The sequence below is a fragment of the Hypanus sabinus genome, chromosome 18, assembly GCF_030144855.1.
Source record: "Hypanus sabinus isolate sHypSab1 chromosome 18, sHypSab1.hap1, whole genome shotgun sequence".
Classification (NCBI taxonomy): domain Eukaryota; kingdom Metazoa; phylum Chordata; class Chondrichthyes; order Myliobatiformes; family Dasyatidae; genus Hypanus; species Hypanus sabinus.
In genome coordinates, this window is record NC_082723.1 from 20,567,307 (window position 1) to 20,589,004 (window position 21,698).

The 21,698-nt window shown below is 39.5% G+C and overlaps 2 protein-coding genes across 8 annotated transcripts in view; both read left to right on the plus strand.

The window, feature by feature from the left end:
• Positions 1–2,729, plus strand: part of c5 (complement component 5) — a 121,800-nt gene extending 119,071 nt beyond the window's left edge. Inside the window, exon 42 of the mRNA XM_059993817.1 lies at positions 638–2,729. Coding sequence (XP_059849800.1) covers positions 638–776 — 139 coding nt within the window. The 3' untranslated portion in view covers positions 777–2,729. The remainder of the gene's footprint in view (positions 1–637) is intronic.
• A 4,089-nt stretch (positions 2,730–6,818) lies between these two features.
• Positions 6,819–21,698, plus strand: part of LOC132407398 (TNF receptor-associated factor 1-like) — a 53,328-nt gene continuing 38,448 nt past the window's right edge. The window contains exons 1-2 of one of the 7 annotated variants that reach the window (XM_059993820.1): positions 6,819–7,002; positions 15,332–15,412. In XM_059993820.1, the coding sequence (XP_059849803.1) occupies positions 6,967–7,002; positions 15,332–15,412 (117 nt within the window). In that variant the 5' untranslated portion in view covers positions 6,819–6,966. Of the gene's footprint in view, positions 7,003–15,330; positions 15,413–19,694; positions 19,821–21,698 lie in introns of those variants that run through there. The other 6 variants (XM_059993822.1, XM_059993825.1, XM_059993823.1 and 3 more) reach the window with 6 other exon arrangements.

Consider the following 21,698-nt stretch of genomic DNA (forward strand, 5'->3'; position numbering starts at 1 on the left):
TTTATTTGGAAATTATCTCTAATCCAGCCTACTTTAAAACTCTGATCAAGCCAAGTAACTTCATTTCACAAAATGGAGGACAGAGCCATTCCTTTGACCTCTGGCAAGAACATAGATAATTGTTCTGTCAGCTTCCACTGTCCTTGACCCATTCAAGTTAGACATTTCCTTCCATATTTTAATTCTGTCATGGCCAACATCTTTAAAGATGCATTAAAAAGTAGTATTTCAATGTCTAGCAGCCATAGAGGGAGTTGAACTCAAGATCATTGCCCTAACTTTTGAATTGCTGAACCATAACTTATAATGGTTCCATTCTCTAAAGCAGAAGACCCTATTAATATAATCTCATTGTTCCATTAGCTCCTATGAAGATGATTGAAGTTATGCTAAAGCCTCAAATTATTATCATATATGTTAGAACATCACACTTTGGGTAAATGAACAAGAAGAATGTTTTTTACTGGGTTATTGTAAATTAATTGGGGAATAAAGAACAGAATGACCAGTGGCAGACCTAAGCTATATTTGCCTTTTTGATGACCGGCAAGAAGGTGTACCAACATCATGGTGAATGGTGTCACAGATGATATGTCCTCATTGATGTGCTTTATAACTTTTTTGTTATTTATATTAGATATGAATTTCCCTTGGACTCATCCAGTTGGATTGAAATGTGGCCTTCTGCAAATGAATGCTCAGAAAATGGATGTGAAGAATTCCTCCAGCAAATGTCAGATTTTTCATTTCAACTCTTAATTGATGGATGTTCATAGAAGATGAACTGGACCACATTTGAATCTTAAAATTCTTCTTTTTGTTCCTTCGGTCATAGTAGTTTACTGATTTTTTTTTGAACACGGTAAAAGTTTATAATAATAATGTTTCACATCTTTTGGATTCAGTAAAATAAAATATTTGCTAAACTTTATTGAGCCATTTTCAAGCCACAGTTTGATCAAAATAGATTTTTACAAAAATAAACATCTTTATTTGTATTCATAATGTAAGCATGAATATCTTTATCAGTCTCTTCTTGTGACTGACCTTGAAAATTATCTTAGAAGTTAAAATGTGAATGTTTATGGTGTCTGTTTGAGTGTTAACTGACTAAAATTTGTGTGTTTATTACATTGAAATGTATTTAATCCCTCATTCACTATTATTTCCAATTAAATATGAATGATTAAATGTTGTCTTTTTTATTTTATTCCATATAAAACGGTTTTTCTCTAGAATGCATTTGTTTGCCATTGGTTTAATTTGTCAATAAAAACAATGACAATTGTTTTATTTCTTAGTGCTTCAGCCTGAGTGAAAAATGAGGGAAACAATTGCTTTTGTTGAGTCATTGATCATATGCCTCTTCCCACCTTCTGAATTTATATCCAATTGTTTTTGGCCAGTCATAGGACTCTTATGATTCACTAGTTTCCTTAAAGTTACCTGATTTCTCAATAACCATACTCTTAAATATGTGTGCAGGGTGAAACAGAGTTAATGGTCCAGGTCAATAACCCTTTATCAGATTATCTGAAATGACAGCTCTCTTTCTCTCAAAACCGATGCTGCCTGACCTGTTCATTGTTTTCACATTTTGCATTTTTGCTTCTCATTACTTTTCTGAATTACTTTTCAATATTATATAACCCCCCACTCGGCTCGTAGGTAAATTTGGCTTGTTAGCCTGCCACATGAGTCAACAGTGAGAAGGCCACCTTTCACAAACAATACACATCTAGGGTCAGTATGATTTGAGGTTCAACCAAACAGGAATGTCGTGTTGTTCCAACCAAAGGAATCTCAATATAAGAGAATGCTGTGTAAATACTGCCCATACAATTGTCGGTCAGCAAGAAATAACAGATCATACACCACTTAAAATTATAAAGATAGTATATTTATAAATTGCAACTTTATAGAACAGTTAATAAGATAGAAAGAAAGGGAAAAAAAGGGCCCATTACAGTCAAACCAGTCCAATATGTGCATAAGGTTGGAGCTCATCCTTGAGGTGTCTCTTTACTCATGTGTTGGACCTACAGACTGCATGCAAGCACACAGCACATTCCGAACTTTGTTCGAAATCCAAACGGGCTCTGCCTTGAGAGTATTGACCCTTCCTCCTTGGAGCCATTCATCTGCACAAAACACTTCATGCAACGGGGATGCTCCTTCCCATTACATTCTCAGGCATCTATCCTCTCTGCAGCTCCTGCCAAAAAAAGACCCGCGAACCACACTGTGTATCACTTAAAATTCTCTCTGCCTCGCTCTCTCTAAAATTTCCTCCCAAATCCATCAGCCTGATTGGCTGACACAGCATTCCTAATCAGTGGCTGAAACTAAAACATTCTACCAGCAGAACACACAGCTTTTGCAGAAGTCTCCTGAAATGATATACCTACAGCATAGCAGTATAATAAATCTTAACCACTACAATTATTATCTGAAGATACAAGACTTCATTAAGTTATTTTAGCCATTTTAGAATGTTCTGTACTTAAGTGACAGTTCTGTGAAAGTGGCTCCAAATACCCATACTTTGATGTTTTTACAAATTCTGATGTAAGCCCACAGGATCTTATTTAAATAGGGGAGAAGACTGTAATGGCTGGAATCAACTCATTGCTTTATTTGTAATGATTGGAAACAACTTTACATTGTATTAATAATTTTATTGTTTTCCTTTAACTGAAATAATAAAACCTTTATTGCTCTTATCAATATCAATTGGCATTCATAGCAAAAGGATTTGAGATCAGGAGCAGGGAGGTTCTACTGCAGTTGTACAAGGCCTTGGTGAGACTGCACCTAGAGTATTGTGTGCAGTTTTGGTCCCCTAATCTGAGGAAAGACATTCTTGCCATAGAGGGAATACAAAGAAGGTTCACCAGATTGATTCCTGGGACGGCAGGACTTTCATATGAAGAAAGACTGGATCGACTAGGATTACTAGGATTATATTCACTGGAATTTAGAAGATTGAGGGGGGATCTTATTGAAACATATAAAATTCTAAAGGGATTGGACAGGCTAGATGCAGAAAGATTGTTTCTGATGTTGGGGAAGTCCAGAACGAGGGGTCAGAGTTTAAGGATAAAGGGGAAACCTTTTAGGACCGAGATAAGGAAAAACTTCTTCACACAGAGTGGTGAATCTGTGGAATTCTCTGCCACAGGAAACAGTTGAGGCCAGTTCATTGGCTATATTTAAGAGGAAGTTAGATACGGCCCTTGTGGCTAAAGGGATCAGGGGGTATGGAGAGAAAGCAGGTACAGGGTTCTAAGTTGGATGATCAGCCATGATCATACTGAATGGTGGTTCAGGCTTGAAGGGCTGAATGGCCTACACCTGCACCTATTTTCTATGTTTCTATCAACATTTCAACCATGAATACTGAGAGCAAATTGGCTCAAGGGAGTGAGAGTGAGAGTCTACACAGCAGTGCAGAAAATTTTGATTGTGGTTTTTCATTTAATCATTAAGACAGCCAACTTCCCTTGAATATGTTAAAATACTTTGATGAAGATTGCCTGGTGGAAACCACATTGTACTACCCCAAAGATGTTGCAATGTGACCTATTGCTTTAGTTATATGTAAGTATAGCAGATATTACCTTCCAACAGATGCTGAAACACTCACACCAACCAGGCAAGAGAAGTATTTGAGATACTTGTTTACTTGAAGGCTGGAAATACCAGGAAGTGGTTACATCAAGATAGTACTGACTCTTGGGTATTACTTATCATATTCTACAAAGAAGTCACTTTCTCAGCAATCTAAAAGTCACAAACCTAAAATGGGGAACAAGATGAGATTCCACTTTCTATGGATACCTTCTGACCTGCTTAATTATACTAACATTTTCTAGTTTATGTTCTAACATCATGTTACCTCAGTTTTCTTATTCTACTCCCATAAGTCTAGCCTCCTGGGTAGGTCCCTCCACCTTACAATTAACAACTCAGTGCATAGACCCTTTCCTTTTAAAATGTCCTGCTTGATCACAACACGTTTACACAATAAATTAAATAGTCGATATTTTCACTCAACCTTTTCTCCCTTCTCTTACCAACTCATCCCTACTCCCATTCTGTGCCGCCAAGCCCTCAAACAAGCTCATGGAGTGGTCCCCTAAAAGAGTGTTACTCTTCAAAACAAACTACAAATCCCAAGGCCAATTGTCTCCTGTTATGAAATCCTGGTATATAACATTTTTCTTTGGAGGTAAACCTGTGTATCTGAAAAATCTAAAGTTGAAATTCATACATACTTTTTAAAAAGGAAATGCAGTAACACAGAATAATAATAACATGTTATCTAAAAGAAACATCTACTCTTTAGGTTTTTACATGTTACCGTAAACCCTGTATCACTTTATTGCCAAGTCTTTCAGATATGAAGAAGATTTCTAGTCTTTTGACTTAATTAAACAAACTGAATTGGTGAATTTCAGTCCATTCACACTTAGTTAATTCTTCAGCTGGTTGGCACAGTAGGGCTGATAATGTAGCTAAATCAGGAATGAACTGGCCGCAATAACTGATGGACCCAGGCAAAATACAAGTGAAATTTAATGTTAGGTCTGGAGTATTAACAACAGTGTGACCTTCTGTGGATCCATTATATCACCAGAGAAATGATGCCATGTTCTTTGTTGTAAATTTTTGGAGACAACATTATTAAGATGTTGAAATTTAGTTTACGGATTAGTTGGTAAGAAGAAGGTCAGAAAGATTGATTAAAAATATTGACTACATAATTTACTATGTAAATTTGTTGTGATTTGAAGGAACTTTTACAAGGAAGAAATGCTGGTTGTATTCTTTATTTTTATTCTTCCAATAGAACTTGGAAAACAAAAGGTTTTGTCCCTAGTCCTCTGAAGAAGGAAAGTAAATGTGCCAAGCTGACCAGGATAAAGATAAGGAAAGGGAGACCATGTTAACCATAGCAGAAACAACAGTCAAGTCAATAGTGTTGGAACCATTAGAATGGGCTTAGTAGAAAGAGCTGTCTAAATGAAGTGAACCAGGACCATGTGAATGAAACCAGTGATGAGAAAGAGTCACAACTGTGTCACCTAATCACTGAGAAATTGATTAGGTTACTTGTTCCAACAAGAACATCTTCATAAAATGATGACTCAAGAAGGCGGCATCCTCCATTAAGGACCCTCCTTAATGCACTATCCTATTAAAAACAGTGATGGGTAGGGAGTGTTTGCTGAATTTTTTTTTAAATGACTGCAGATGCTGGAACCTGGAGAAAGATGGAAAATGCTAAAGGACTTCAGCAGGTCAGGCACCATCTATGGATATGTATATTATATATGTTGGTTAAAATAAATAAATAGTGCAAAAAAGGTAGTGAGGGAGTGTTCATGGGTTCAATGTCCCTTCAGAAATACGTTGGCAGAGGGCAAGAAGCTGTTCCTGAACCGCTGAATCCTGTACCTCTCCCCTGATGGCAGCAGTGAGAAGAGGGCATGTCCTGGGTGATGGGGGTCCTTCATTATGAATGCTGCCTTTTTGACACATCACTCCTTGACGATGTCCTGGATGCTACGGAGGTTAGTGCCCATGATGGAGCTGACTGAGTTCACAACTTCTGCAGCTTCTTTTAATCCTGTGCAGTAGCCCCTGATGCACCATCAATAACTCTCTGAGACGTGAGGCGAGATATCAGCTTTTATTGACTGGAAGAAAGAACAAGCAGCAATTGACCACCATGCTACATCCTGGAGACTGAGGGCTGGGCTCAGGCCTCAATTGTCTTTATACCAGGGTCTGTGGGAGGAGCCACAGGAGCAGTCAGCGGGGGGGGGGGGGGGGCGTGTCCAGACAGGTATATGTAGTTCACCACAGCCCCCACGCCCATTCCAAACAGTGATGCAGCTAGTGAGAGTGATCTGTGTGACATCTTTGGTCACATCACTGATCTTTAATTTTGGAAGGAAAGCATGCCACTTGTCTCCTCACTTACTGCATGAAAGAAAAATGGAGGGTTATGGGGTAGTGTGGGTTTAGGACTTTTTTTTAAGGATTATATAGGTCTGCACAACATAGAGGGCTGAAGGACCTGTACTGTGCTATAGTGTTCTATGGTTCTATGAAAGATGTTTTGTTATACAGTACATCTCTTTCCATAGAGATACACCTTTTACTTCTCAGGTCACTCAATGTGAGCACTCTCCAACTGTCTGTGCGAGCACCCACAGTGGGAATTAACCCTGAAAAGTGAGTATAAGCTCTCACACTTGAAATCAGCAATCCAACAATTTCTTACTTATCTATTGGATCCTGGGATGTGCTGCTTCAGATTTGGTCAGAATAAAGGGTGCCAATCAGAAATTCAACACATGCCAGAAATCTGAAATAAAATCAGGAAATGTTTGAAACACTTAGCAAGTCAAACACCCACCGTCAAAAATTCTCTGCCAGGCTTGCAGCGTGTTTCCAGCATTTTTGTATTAATTTTTAATGGGTGTTCTCTAATTTCTAAGCAACTCATGTATGAGAGATGTTTGCTGGCAATCCCCCAGCAGGTGAGATGACCCAGAAAATTCCAATAAATTTGGCTTAATGGAACATTGAGACTAATTCAAAATATATTTGCACAAACCTAGCATAGGTCATGTAAAATATTTTAAAGAATATATTATTTATAATGTGCTTAAACAGATTTGCTTTTATTAGACATCTAGTATTGTTGTAACTTGAGTGATATACGAAGAGTTTTTATAAACTTTCCCATAGCTATGTTGTGTTCATTACTCATGGTGCTGGCAGGTAAATGAACAGTCTGCTGTTATTTCATTAACCAGTAGAGACTTTGCCATTGCAATAGAGACATGTGATGTAGGGGAATTCCAAGAGCTGCAGCTAAAATTCTTTTAGCAAAGTGCATGTCAATTTCACCATAGTGGTTTTCACAGATAAAAATAAGTTTTAAGAAGGAGAATGGCTGAATATAACTACAGGAGGTTTGAAAAACTGGTAAGTTGAATTCTTAGGGAATAATTCTGTAAAAATACGTTTACAGCTTTACTCTTGCTCTTTGTTTTGTTTCACTTCAATGAGTAATGTTTTTTCGCAGATCTGAAAAATAGTGAGTTTATACAATAAATAGCCGGCAACAATATTTCACCAGTGATCAGATCAACAATAAGAACTGTAAACAAGTATTTGTGATATTTTTTGAAATTTAAGGTCATAATTTAATCCTGATACTCTTCCACAGAAAGTTACTGTTAATACCTACTGCAATGTTCTTAGGTGCAAGGTTAAATCTCAACTGCAACTGCTGCTATTGATGTTCGATATGAGTACTCTATTTCATCAATTCATAGTTCCTAAAACTCAAAGATCTAGAATTAAGAAGTCCCTGTACCTGTATTAGTACAGAGCAGGAGTCAACAGACCCCTCGCTGAATGGTAGGGGTCCATGGCATAAAAAGGGTTGGGAACCCCTGGAACAGAGTGATCATTGCTTACTTCAGCTTGATCACTCTGAGATACTGTATATAATGATCACCCTGTACCAATATACATTAATTTCAAAAGTACTTGCCTTGGCCATTTCTGTTGTTCAAAGTCTTCCTTCTGTGGCTTGTTTATACTCTGTAACACCATGAAGGTACTTTCTTTTGTCTGTTATTAACTGAAATATTATTTTTCTGAGCTCAGTGTTTTAATTCCTTGGACCACAGAACTGGCGGGTCTCTCTCTTCTGTTTCTTGTTCACTGACCTCTTACACAATTAATTTCTCTTCACACTGGCATCAGTCCCTATCTCCATCTGGGCTGTAACTAGTGTTTTGTAAATTGAGCAAGATAGTTGCAAATTACTTTTTAGAAAAAAAATGTATTTGCATAAAGTCTGGTTTTATAATATTGGTAATGTGACATGTAATAAGGTGATGATATTTCCACCCCCACTGTTTTCCTTATCCCTGTATCGTTCAATCCCTAACTAATAGAAATTACAGGGAACCTTTGAGTTAAAACTATTTGCTTTTACCACAGATGGACACATCCTCTATCATTGTCAGCTGATGAGTATTTATAGTGCCAAACTGACGTTTTAAAAGATGTTCAAAATTAATGTTCTGATACACAATACATAAATATTTTTGTCAGCAAATAGATCTAATAAAAATTATATTAGTTCTGCAAGAGAGTTGAATGCAACCACTATAAAATTAAATAAATAAAATCATTTGCTTATTTATAGTTGAAGTTATCTTCCTCTGTGTTTAGCTTACATTGAGATTCTATATAAACTCCTAATTATTTAATTAATGTATCTTTTAAAGTCGGTGATCATCAGCAAACATTTGGTCATCCCTTAAAATAGCATTGGTGGAGGAGTGGTCGACAGTCCACCCCTGCACTTCTAATGACCAGCACTGTTTATTGTTCTTGTGTTAAAATGCTTTTGTGGGTTTATGGTGGGAAGTTCCAGTTTGTTTAAAGTTACATTTTAGTTCATGTTATATAGTTATTTGCTTGTGTATTTGTGGGTCACCCTAACTGTCACTGGGGTGTGTGATGGTCATCTCACCCGTCGGTGTGAAAGTGGTTGGGTTCATGCTCCGGGTCATGGTGCCCAGTCTGTTTTGTGTCTATCACAATTAAACCGTTGTTGAGTTAAAGAGCTTCCTCGTCTGTCTTTATGGACCAAATGCTCGCCATAGCTGGTTGGGGCTTGATGGTGCTTCTTCTCACTGTTGTCATTAGGAAGGAGGTACAGGAGCCTCAGGTTCCACACTACCAGGCTGAGGAACAGTTATTACCCTTTAACCATCAGAATCCTGAATCAGAGTGGATAACTTCACTCACCTCAACACTGATTTGATTCCACAATAATCAGACTTACTTTCAAGGACACTACAACACATCTTTTCAGTATTTATTTACTTATTTATCATTCAGTAAAGATGGCACCTGTGTACAATGCTCCTTTGGTCGACAGCTTCTAGATAGATCATGCAACCATATATTTGACTTCTTTTATGTCTATTACGCTTGCTTTTCTCCTTTAATGCGATTCTGGAATTGTTGGAGCCTGTGATTTGCAGTTTGGAGATCGCTTGGGTGTTTCAGAGCTCTCCAGTCTCCAAGGGGATTCCAGGAGGTAGAGGCAGCGTGCAGGAACCTCGTGGAGAGAGGACTGCGAGCTGATATTCCATTCCATTTTGCTGATTAAAGCTTCCATTGTTCACTGATTAAAACAATGAGGGAGATTGAAATGCCGGCTGCCTAACTTTTTATCGCTTGTGAGATCACTCTGCTGCTAAAGAGGGGCGATTGCCTTTTTTTATTACCGGTAAAATCATTCTGCTATGGAAAGAGAGACAGACTTTTTATTGCTGGTGAGATTACTCTGCTACGGAGAAGGAGAATGTTGCCCAGGTTTTCTGCGTTTTGGATTGGACTTGGACTGTGGACTTTCTTTCAGTCTTATAATTTTTTTTGTGTACAGGGTAGGGCGATTTAAGGGTCAGTGTGCCTGTTCCACGTTTGTTCATTTTTTGTGTAGGGAGGATGATCGTGCTGCCATTTTTTTCTTTCTTACTTTCGTGGCTAACTGGAGAAGAAGAATTTCAGAGTTGTGTACGTTGATAATAAATGAACTTTCGGCCTTAGTTGTTTTTATTTGTACTTACACAGATTGTTTGTCAGTCTGTGTATGTAGTTCAAAAAAAAATAACTCTATTGTATTTCTTTATTCTACTGTTAATAGAAACATAGAAAACCTACAGCACAATACAGCTCTTTGGCCCAAATGTTGTGCCGAACATGTGCTTACTTTAGAAATTACCTAGGGTTACCTATAGCCCTCTATTTTTCTAAGCTCCATGCACCTATTGAAGAGTCTCTTAAAAGACCCTATCGTATCCGCCTCCACTACCGTCGTTGGCACCCCATTCCACACACTCGCTGCGTAAAAAACTTAACACTGACATCTCCTCTGTACCTACTCCCAAGGACCTTAAAACTGTGCCCTCTTGTGTTAGCTATAAATGGACAGTGCACCCAGCCCACAGACAGTCAATGCCTGCAAGAACATTAATCTCAGGGTTCTATATGGTGACTGGGTACTTCAGTCCTAAATTTTCTTTGAACTCTTCATGTTATAAAACCTTGGCTCAGTCATCTGATTAAGGACAGATGTCAAGCAGAGTAATGAGATTTAAAAAAAAATCAACACTGCAAAATCCTGTAGCTGACTAATTCACATTAAGATCTTCCTATTCTGCTTATTTCCTCTGGATTAGCTAGATACTTTATTGATCCCAAAGGAAATGACAGTGTCACAGTAGCATTACCAGTGCACAGATATACAAATATTAGGAGAGAAGGAAGAAAGAATAAAAAATAAGTGACCTCAAACAGTCTAGCAGGAGGGGGTCATCAGTACCCTGGCTATAGGTTGACTCAATATAGAGCCTAATGCCTGAGGGTAAGAATGACTTCACATTGCACTCTTTGGAGCAGTGCATTTGTCTTCTTCTCTTCTTCGACTGTCCATTGATTTTGATGTTGACTGTGCTGAGAGTTTAGTCTCTGCAAGCACGTTTATGGGCCACAAGATCAGCATTGGATCAGCACTGTCTCCCACCACACCATCCAGAAACTCTACTCCAACACGTAATAAGACAGATGGTGTTGTGCCCGCACCATACAGTCTCTCTGGGCTTCCAAGTCTGACGCTAAGTGGTACACAGGAGTGTAGCAGACTTAGCGGATAAGGAAGCTGCCCCACAGTGACGACTAACTAGTCTAGTGATGCCATCTGTTGACCAGCACTCTGATTCCTCCGCATGCCACCAAGGTGGCAGTACCATTGACCCTTCTGGATTCAACTGCCACAGACACCATCAGACGCCCTGCTGCCGACATCCTCGTTGGGTGCAGCCTTTGCCTGAAGAGGCAGTTGTCTTAGACTATTACTAAAAGTGCTCCTCTGTTCAGCCAAGCTGGCATGAAGAGAGTGAGAAACATTTTTCAGAATTGCCAGGATTTTCCATAGGGTCCTTTGTTCTACCACAGCCTCCAGTGTGTCCAGTTTGACTCCTCTAACAGAGCCAGCCTTTCAAATCAGCTTATTGAGCCTGTTGGCATCACCTGTGTTGATGCCATTGCCCCAGCAACACCACTGCATAGAAGATTGTACTGGCAACAACAGACTGATAGAACATGTGAAGGAGAGACCTGCGTACTCCAAAGGACCTCGGTCTCCTCAAGAAATAGAGGCGACTCTGGCCCTTCTTATACACAGCCTCTGTGTTGATCCTCCAATCAAGTGTTACCCAGGTGCACCCTCAGGTACTTGTAGGTCCTCACCACATCCATGTCCTCACCATCAGTAGTAACAGAGAGCAGTTCAGGATTGATCTTCCTAAAAGTGAATTACCATCTCTTTTGTCTTACTGATGTTGAGTAGATGATTCAGCTTACAACATTTGACGAAGTCCTCCACCAGAGCCCTGTATTCATCCTCCTGTCCTCCCTTTATATACCCAACTATTGCTGAGTCATCAGATAATTTCTGCAAATGACATGACTCAGTGTTTAACCTAAAGTTTGAGGTATACAGGGTTATCAGGAAGGGAGCCAATATGGTCCAATGTGGGGCCCCGATGCTGCCTGTACCCATGTCTGACACAGCTCTGAAGCTGCACAAACTGTGATCTGCCAGTCAGGTAGTCCGTTACAATGAAGATGCCAACCTGCATTAAACAGAGCTTTTCCCCCAGCAACAAGTGCTGTATGGTATTGAAGGCAAATTATAAAAAATCACAAGCACTAAAAATGAGTGTGACTGAGTCAAATTTCACTATTTTAATCTCTTTCTTGAAGCCTCACCATGTGCTGAAAGTAGTTCCCACCTCTCTCCATTCCTTGTCTTTCTACACTGAGGTTGGAAAGTTGGCTTGCAATTGAGATTGGAATTTGTGATTTCACCAAATTATGATTGTAACAACCCAACCTTAACAATGTTCTGAAGCAGCTGATTGTAATAGGCTGTGGCATGAAGGTAGGAGAGGAGTGATTTGCTAAATAATTGTTTACATCGGTACAACACATGTTTTGCATTCCATTATTTTTCAGTATATATACAGCATGTTGAAAGATTGGTTTTAGAAGAATTACTGGTTTGCAAAGATTTGGTTTTTTTTCTGTGGATAAATATGAGATCACAGCTGACCAAAAAGATTTAACAAAAGTCCTTTATGAAGAACCTCAGGCCTGATCTATTGTGCGATGGTACAGCATTCTGATTTCTAATCACACAAACACTAATTGCAATGCTTTCACAGAATCTTCTGCAGAAATTTCAGAAGTAATGTGGTTTACAATATGCAGAACACAGAAATGGTATTTCTACAACTTTTTAAATTTTAAAATTTGTTTTTAGAGATATAGTGTGGAACAGGGCCTCCCAGCCCAACAAGCCTCACCACCCACAACCCACCTATTTAACACCAGCCTAATCACCAGCAGTTTACAATTACCAAGCAACCTACTAACTGGTACATCTTTGGACTGTGGAGGAAAACTGGAGCACCTAAAGGAAACTCACACAGTCACAGGGAAAATGTACAACTCCTTCGAGAGGCTGCCTGAATTGAACTCTGAGCTCTGAAATCCCAAGCTGTAATAGCATTGTGCTAACCGCTAAGTCACTGTAACACCTTAACTTGGTCAAGATTTAAGTTTGTTAACTGTGCCTTCATTCATATACTAGTTTTGGACAATGTTTGCTAGCAAATTCATTGAACTCTGATTTAATGAGTGGGTATTGCTATTCTGTGAGAAACTGTAGAGAAAATTGCTACAATCAGTGGCCTCTTTATTAGGTACGCCTGCACACCTGCTCGTTAATGCAAATATCTAATCAGCTAACCACGTGGTAGTAATTCAATGCATAAAAGCATGCAGATGTGGTCAGGAGGTTCAGTTGTTGATCAAACCAAACATCAGAATGGGGAAGAAATGTGATCTAAGTTATTTTGACCATGGAATGATTGTTGGTGCCAGATGGGGTGGTTTGAGTATCTCAGAAACTGCTGATCTCCAGGGATTTTCACAGACAGCAGTCTCACACCCTCTCCATGAACTGTTTGTTCTTCTGCCATCAGGTAAATGTTACAGGAACATCAAAACTAAAACCACAAGGCTACTAAACAGCTTCCTCCCACAGGCAGTCAGACTGCTAAATAGCTGCTCTACCTGACTCTGCTTTGGACACTTTTAACTTGCACTAGACACTTATAACTTGTTTTTAACTGACATGTGGCTGTTGTGTTTTACTATTTATTGGTATGTTTATTATTTAGCGTTGCGTTTGTTATGTTATGATTGCACTGCTCCTGGGAAACGCTGTCTCATTCTGCCCTGCAGAGCTGATGTACAGTTAGAATGACAATAAAGTTTTTGAATCTTGAATCTAGAGTTTACAGAGAATGGTGTGAAAAACAAAAAAAACATCCATTGGTCAGCAGTTCTGTGGGTGAATACACTTTGTTGATGAGAAGTCAGAAAAAGAATGGCCAGGCTGGTAGAAGCTGACAGGAAGGTGAGTGTAACTCAAGTAACCACACGTTACAACAGTGGTGTGCAGAAGAGCATCTCTGAATGCAGAACGCATCAAAACTTGACGTGGATGGGCTACAGTGACAGAAGCCCATGAACCTTAATTTAGTGGCCACTGTATTAGGCACAGGAGGTAAAAATGAAGAGGCACTGGTGATATGTTTGCTGTGAGTGTGGTTCTGAGAATGCGTGGCAATGGGATGTGCATTGATTTGGGAGAAGCATATCGATGCACTGCCCATTATTCGTTTTCATGGCTTTGATCAATTTAACTTTACAGCTGAGTGGTGGTTTAGCTACAGAAAACTGGTATGTGGTTACATGTAAAGATGTCATGCCTTTATCTGAAGTAATTAGGGTTTTGTCAGTCATAAAGTAGCTTGGTAAATTTTAAAATGCCATCCACTAATTACCCAACTTACAGTGATGTTTTAAACATCATTGTCTGAGTTAATGGCCTAGTCTCATGTGTATTATGTTATCCCACTGCATAGCACAGCACTGTGCTTCAATTTCTTGGCAATATCCAACTAGATGTGATTTATCATTGATTTATGATTGTCTTTTATTCCTTGGGTGTAGTCATGGATGCAGATTATCAGTGGATTCTGTACCAGACTGAATTAATCATAGCTGAAGCTTCTACACAATCAGAGACAGTGTCATTTGATGTTAATACTTCTCCCACGAACAGCTCTCCTCTACTGATGAACCGAGGTGATAATGTTCTAAAAAACAGAACATTATCTGTTATCTGAGGATGTAATGCTGAGGCCTTATAAGGCATTCGTCAGACGGCACTTGGAGAACAGTGATCAGATTTGGGCCCACTATATAAGAAAGGATGCACTGGCATTGGAGAGGATCCAGGGAAAGTTCACCAGAATTATTCTGGGAATCAAAAGGTTAATGTATGAGAAGCGTTTGATGGCTCTGGGCCTGTACTTGCTGGAGTTTAGAAGAACAAAGGGGGGAGGATCTCATTGAAACCTATTGAATAGTGAAAGGCATAGATAGAATAGACTTGGAGAGGATGATTCCTATAGCAGAGGAGTCTAGAACCAGAGCACAGAGCCTCAGGATAGAGGGTCATCCATTTAGAACAGAGATGAGGAAGAATTTTATTAGCCAGAATGAGGTGAGACTGTGGAATTCTTTGCCACACAAGGTTGTGGAGGCCAAGTCATCTGGTATACAGTATTTAAATTGGAGGTTGATATGTTCTTAATTAGCACGGACATCAAAGTTTATGGGGAGAAGGCAGGAGGATGTGGTGAGGGGGATAATATGGCAGCCATGATAGAATGACAGAGCAGATTCGATAGGCTGAATGGCCCAATGCTATTCCTCCATCATATGGTTAAATTGTGTCAGGAGCTACTGAAGTACCTGTGGTGAACTACATATACCTGTCTGGACATGCCCACCCTGCTGACTGCTCCTGTGGCTCCTCCCACAGACCCCTGTACAACACTCTCTCAGTTAACATCTTCCAGATAGCTCACAAAAATGTCTTTTTTACTTCTTTTATGTTCGTTTGTCACCTTAAAAGTGTTTTTGGGACTGTTAGAGCCCGACAATTTTACAGTTTGGAGATCAATTGAGTGATCTAGTGATTTGCTGTCTCCAAGAAGATTCCGGGAAGTGAGTGTGTACAAGGACGGCCTCGATGCAAAGAAACTTAGAGATGTGTCATGAGCCAATGCTCAAATCTATTTTGCAGATCGAAACGCCCATTAAAGTGTTGAGCAAGATTGAGACATTGGAGCAAATGCGAAATGCGAGGGAGCATTCAGCGCTGCCTGTGAGTGGCCTATCGTTGTGTGGTTCACTGTGGTAGGCAAGTAGGCCTCTGCCACATGTAGTGTCCCTCTCTTTCAATGAACGTCGGTGATATCAGAGGATGGTATCGTGGTTCTGTGTTTATGGATTATGGACTTTTCAGACTTATGGATTTTATATTCTGTGGGTTTCTTTTGCCCATTCCTTTTCTGTTTTGTTGTGTGAGGGGAGTGTGTCTGGGGTTAATGTTCTGTTGGATTTTTTGTGCGGGTAAGGGGTTCTATTTTTTGGGGGGGGGGGGGTTGAGGTTCCAGTTCTGTTTTGTGTGTCAGGGGAGGGCGATTTGGAGTAGGGGTGGGGGGTTGATGATCACGGTGCCATTCTCTTTTGTGTGGGGGGTGGGTTTGATGTTTCTCTCTGAACAACTTTCATGTTCTTTCTTAGTTCCATGGCTATCTAAAGAAAACAAATCTCAGAGTTGCACATGGAATCATGCTTTGATAATAAATGAACCTTTGAAGGTGCATAACCACACGGCTCCTATCCAATTCCTGTTGGAGTATGTAAATGATAAGAAAACGGGTGAATGGCACTCTATTAGAAATGCTGAAATTGCTCAACAGGTTAAGCAGCATCAATGGATGGAGAAGCAGTCATCATCTGAAGTCTAATGGCCTTTGTCAGTGCAGTATTTTACTTAAATCTTGTAATGAATGCAACTGAAACAATTTTGATCCTACACTAAATCATTGAGAAGATTGGTTTTCCAATGCAAGAATTTGTCTGCAGCTGAAAAGAGTTGAATGTATTTTCATCAGACCAGAAATTGCTTTTCAGAATACATCACATTTCCTGTGTATTGCGACATTTCCTTTTTCTTTCAGACCTAAACATCTCCAGCTTAAAATCAACTCTATAGATCTATTTTTAAATGGCTCTGTATTTTTCCACCTATTCTGCAATTTGAAATGGAAGTTTTTGCAGCAGAAGAAGTGTTCCTGAAGATAATAATATTATTGTCCCTGACCTGATAAACAAGAAAATAGTTTTCAGATTTAACTGAAGTCTTTTTTAAACTCTCGTGTCCCAGTGGAAATCTCCACTTATTTTAGCTCATGTTTGTGCAGCATTTATATAAGGTATATTTTAGTCATCTTTGTGTAGTTCTATAAATGTTATCTAGATAAATAAACATTATCTAGATAACATAAGATTACTTTCTACTTTTGCAAATGTATGGGGAAAGGACCAGAGGATGTAACTAGACTTTTACTCCAGTAAAGAGACAGTGCAGACATGATGGGCTGAATGGCCCCTTCTACTTCGGAACCGTTCTGTGTATCTTCCAACTGTTAATGAAGCATTAAGAATAAATGACATAATTAACCACTTCCAATGTTCCACTCAAGAGTCCCAGATCTGAAACATAATTAGACTAAACATAATTAGTCAGACTGCAACTATGGGGAGGAATAAATAGTCAACATTTAAGATCGAGACTCTTTGTCATTTCTGATGATGGATCTAATCTGAAATATTGACTGCTCATTCCTCTCTATAAATGCAGCCTGACCTACTGAGTTCCTCCAGCATTTAATGTTGTTTATGATGCATTTACTCTCAGCAGTTTTTTCTGATCTTGAGGAGAAACTGAAAGTAGAGCACAGACAGAAACTACATGAAATCCAACCCTACACACCACGTCTTGGTACTGCATTGTAAGTTACTGGACGTAAATTAGGAATTTCTGTCCATTGTTTGTAGAAGATTTAAAAGCCTTCCTGCTCTCCCATTTCAACATCAAGCTCTCTTTTTGATGTTTGAAATGTTTCTTTCTCTCTCTAATTATTTCATACATTTAAAATACTTCGACATATACAGATTTTGCTATCAGTTTACAACATTTTTCTCTAGTTTAAACGTATTCCCTTTGATTCTGCTTCCCAGTCTTTGTTATGTTACATCTTCTGGATTCAACACATGCAAAACACTTGATAATTCGTATAATTTCCAAGTATTGAACTGCAGGTGCTAAAATCTGAAGCAGAAAATGTTGGAAATACCCAACAGGTCAGGTAATAGAGGAATGAAAGTTAATCTCTCACCAGAACTTGGAAGAACTAGAAGGTGAAAAACTGTTTAAAGATCCAATTAATAAAATGGGGAAGAGGAGGAAGAACAAAAGGGAGGGTTTCTGAAACGATGGAGGATGGGAAGGGTTCTGTTATAAAAGGGATGGTGGAGACAGGTGAAGCGTGGTAATATTCAATGAATAACAAAAAGAGGAAGTTATCAGCAAAGAGAGAACATTGGAAATTTGAAATACACAGCCTGCAATACCATAATTAGTTGAGAATATGTTGGAATACCAAGCAAGTAAGGTAACACCTATGGAGAGCAATGAACAGTAAATGTTACAGGCTGAGTCGCTTCATGTAGATAAGAGTCTCAACCCTTCAGTCCAATTGAAATGTTGACTGCCCATTGCCCTCCATAGATGCTGCCTGATCAACTGAGTTCCTCCAGCTGTTTGTAACTTTGATCTGGAATCCAGCATTTCAGATAATAAAATAAATAGTGTCTATTTATCTTATTATCTGAAATCAAATTCAGCAACAAGTCAAGACCCACCTCCAGACAAAGAGTTATTTCTTCAACTTGCATCGGGCTTGGTTGGAGCAGTGGAGGGATCGGAATGGAAATGACTGGGAAAATTGAACTTAAGGCCACTCTTCAGTTTGGAGGAGCAACATCTCATATTCTGTTGGCTAGCTCCAACCTGACAGCATGAAAATCAGTTTCTCTAACTTCTGGTAACTTCTCCCCTCTTTCCCTTCTCTCTTCTTCCTACCCCCATTCAGGCTGCCGTTTCACTCCTTCTCCTTACCTGCATATCACCTCCCTCTGGTGCCCCTCTTCCTTCCATGGTCCACTCTCCTGTCAGATACCTTCTTCTTCAGCCATTTGCCTTTTCCACCTATCAGCTCCAACTTTTCAATTCACCCCCACCCCCTCACCTTTCCCACCAGCCTATCACTCAATTTCACCAATCAGCTCCTAGCTTGTACTCCTTCCCCTCCTTCACCTTCCTATTCTGGCTCTTACTCCCTTCTTCCTGATCCTGATGAAGAGTCCTGGCCTGAGATAATGATTCTTTATTCCCTCCTTTAGATGGTGCCCGACCTGCTGAGTTCTTCCAGCTTTCTGTATGAGTTACATTGGAGAATTAAACTGACAGTAACGGGAGGTGTGGACTCCTAGGTACAGACACAGAGCTCTTCAGAAAAGTAGTCAGTACAGTCATATGCGACTTTCCACTTTATTTGCTTCGTTAAACACATTTTATATACTTTGAGCAGAACACTTCCTCATTAACCTCGGAGGCACAAGAGAATGCAGATGCTGGAGTAGACAAGCTGTTGAAGGAACTTAGGGGGTCAAGCAACATCTGTGTGGAGAGAAAGTTGTTGGTCAGCCTTTGTCGTGTTTGGTTTTTCATTGATCCTATTATGCTTCTTGGTATCTACTGGGATAACTCACAAGAAAATGAAGCTTGAGGTGGCATACAGTATGGCAACATAATGAACTTTGATAATGAATTTACTTTGAACTGTTCACATTTCCAGTTGAGCTAAAACATCATTCCCCCTCCCCTTATAGATGCTGTTCGACCCACTGAGTACCTCCAGCAGCTTGTTTCTTGCCCCATCTTAACATTCCTCCTCAAACAGTCTCCTTGAAAATTCAGAATAGATTGAGCAGGGTAGAGATGGAATGGGTGTCCTGTTGGATGATGACTTTTCTGGTCCAAGGTCCTTCAGAGACCAAGAATGAGGCAAAAACTTGCAGCTTTCAATCATTTATTAATCATTACAAGAACAAAGGAGATGAAGACAGGAATATGGAGAGAGCAAGAGAGAGTGAGAGCCCAGTAGTAGCAGGGGAAAGAGCAAAGAATGCAGACAAAAGAAGAACTGATGTGGTCTGGCCTTCTTGTACCATTTTACTAATTAGCAATAAAGTCCATTCAAATTCTGTTGTTTGGATCAATCAATGAGATAACCCCCATTCAAGTAATGCTATACCCAACAAGCTTCCAGAATAACATTGAAGAACCATAACCTTTAGGAAACACACTGAACAATTGCATATATACATGGTTTTTTTATATTAATTTTTTTTAGCTTGTCGCACCAGACAGTCAGCCATTCTTGTCTGGCACGTGGTGTCAGGACTGGTCTCCTTTCGGATTAACTGGGTCATGGTATGAATGTTCCTGACTTGACCCTTGTATTTTTTACAAGGCTGAGTGGCTAGCTCGACGCTCAACCCAGCACGGATGGAAAGTGTGCTCGGGGGTGGCCTGACTTGGATTCAAACTCGGGAGCCTTCGCTCCGGAGTCCAGTGCTGATGCCATTGCTATACACAGGTAACTACATAAAAATACAAATAAGAAATTTAAGCTACGAATAACAATTACACAGTCTAATCCAACTTTGCCCCACCTTTGATTCTAAATCACACATTTAGAATCATTGCATTTGCAAATTCAAAGACATAATAACTTGAGGTACCTACGCTAACTATAAAATAATGTAAAACTTCTATGTAATGGAAATATCAAGGGGTATTCATAAGATTATGTCATTGTTAGGTAAATTGTTTTGTCAGTAGTTTGAACTGCTCTAAATGATTGACCTTATAGAAGTAAAAAAAAGCTGTCATTCATGATAAGGCACATCAAGCCAAGTATTATGACTCGTAATATTGAGGAAGCCCAACTTCCTAGATAAATAAATAAATCCGGTCAAAGAAATCCCATGGCTGCTGTCTTAGGGATCAATCCAAAACAACAGGCAATAAATATGAGATCTCTACTAGCAAGTTCAACAGGGAATTGCTGGAAGATGTATTTATACAGTTCATGGTTTATAATTTAGAATTCAGTAGTACAGAATGTGCTTGAGTGAGCTGAGAGGAACAGTGACTTACACTGAAGGGTTGAGAAGAAGCAGATGGATGGTGGGGCATTTCTGTCGAGTGTCCATGGCATGATTACTGCATTGGGCTTCACAGTCTGTTTCCACAGTAGTGTAACAATTAGCGTAATACATCACAGCACCATCTGTAAGACAGGGGTTCAATTCCTGCTGCTGCCTGTAAGGAGCTTGCACATTCCCCCCATGGCTGCGTGTGTATACTCTGGGTGTTCCGGCATCCTCTCAAATTCTGGAGACGTAGGTTAGGGTTACTGAGTTGCGAGCCGCCAACATTCGCCCCCAGCACCTCTTGGAATGTCATGGCTATTGACGCAAACACTATATTTCACTGTATGTTACAATGGTTCAATGTACATGTGACAAATAAAGCTACTCTTTTTTTCTTCCTATTCCGTGGAATGTACATTCTATTCAATTATAAGCACAAATTTCATTATTTATAATTAGTCTTGTTGCTTTTCTTTCTGTTTGTGACATGGTGAATATATTGATTTGGGATGATTAATAGACCTTTCAGAGTTTTTTTTTGTTTTCTATTAGTTATTGTTATCCCCTAAGGGAAGTTGATTATTAACAGAAAGGAAACATGGTTCAATAAGTCCTAGGAAGTGTGTGCTGGGATTTCGAAGCTTTTACATTGAGGCCAAAATCTGCAGTGAGATTCACAATGATATTAATCATAATAGAAATCAAAAGGGAAGCCGGGGGGGGGGGTGTGGCTGCTTCAATGTTTAAAGTGAATTTATTATCAAAGTATATATATGTCATCATATACTACCCTGAGGTTCAGTTTATTGTGGGCATTCATATTAGATGCAAAGAAACAATAGAATCAAGCAAACAGCCAATGTGCAAAAGATGAAAATACAAATAAATAAATAAATGACATTGAGAACATGAATTGTAGAGTCCTTGCAGCAGGCTGTCAAGAAGGTGAATGGAATGTTGGCCTTCATTGCGAGAGGGATTGAATTTCAGAGCAGGGAGGTCATGCTGCATCTTTCCAGGGTACTGATGCGGCTGCACCTGGAGTACTGCATGCAGTTCTGGTCTCCTTACTTGAGGAAGGATACACTGGCTTTGGAGGCAGTACAGAGGAGGTTCATCAGGTTGATTCCAGAGAAGAGAGGGTTGGACTATGAGGAGAGATTGAGTCACCTGGGACTGTATTTGTTGGAATTCAGAAGGATTCGAGGAGATCTTATAGAAACATATAAGATCATGAAAGGGGTGGCTAAGATAGAAGCAGGAAAGTTGTTTCCACTGGAAGGTGAGACTAGAACTAGGGAACATAGCCTCAAGATTTG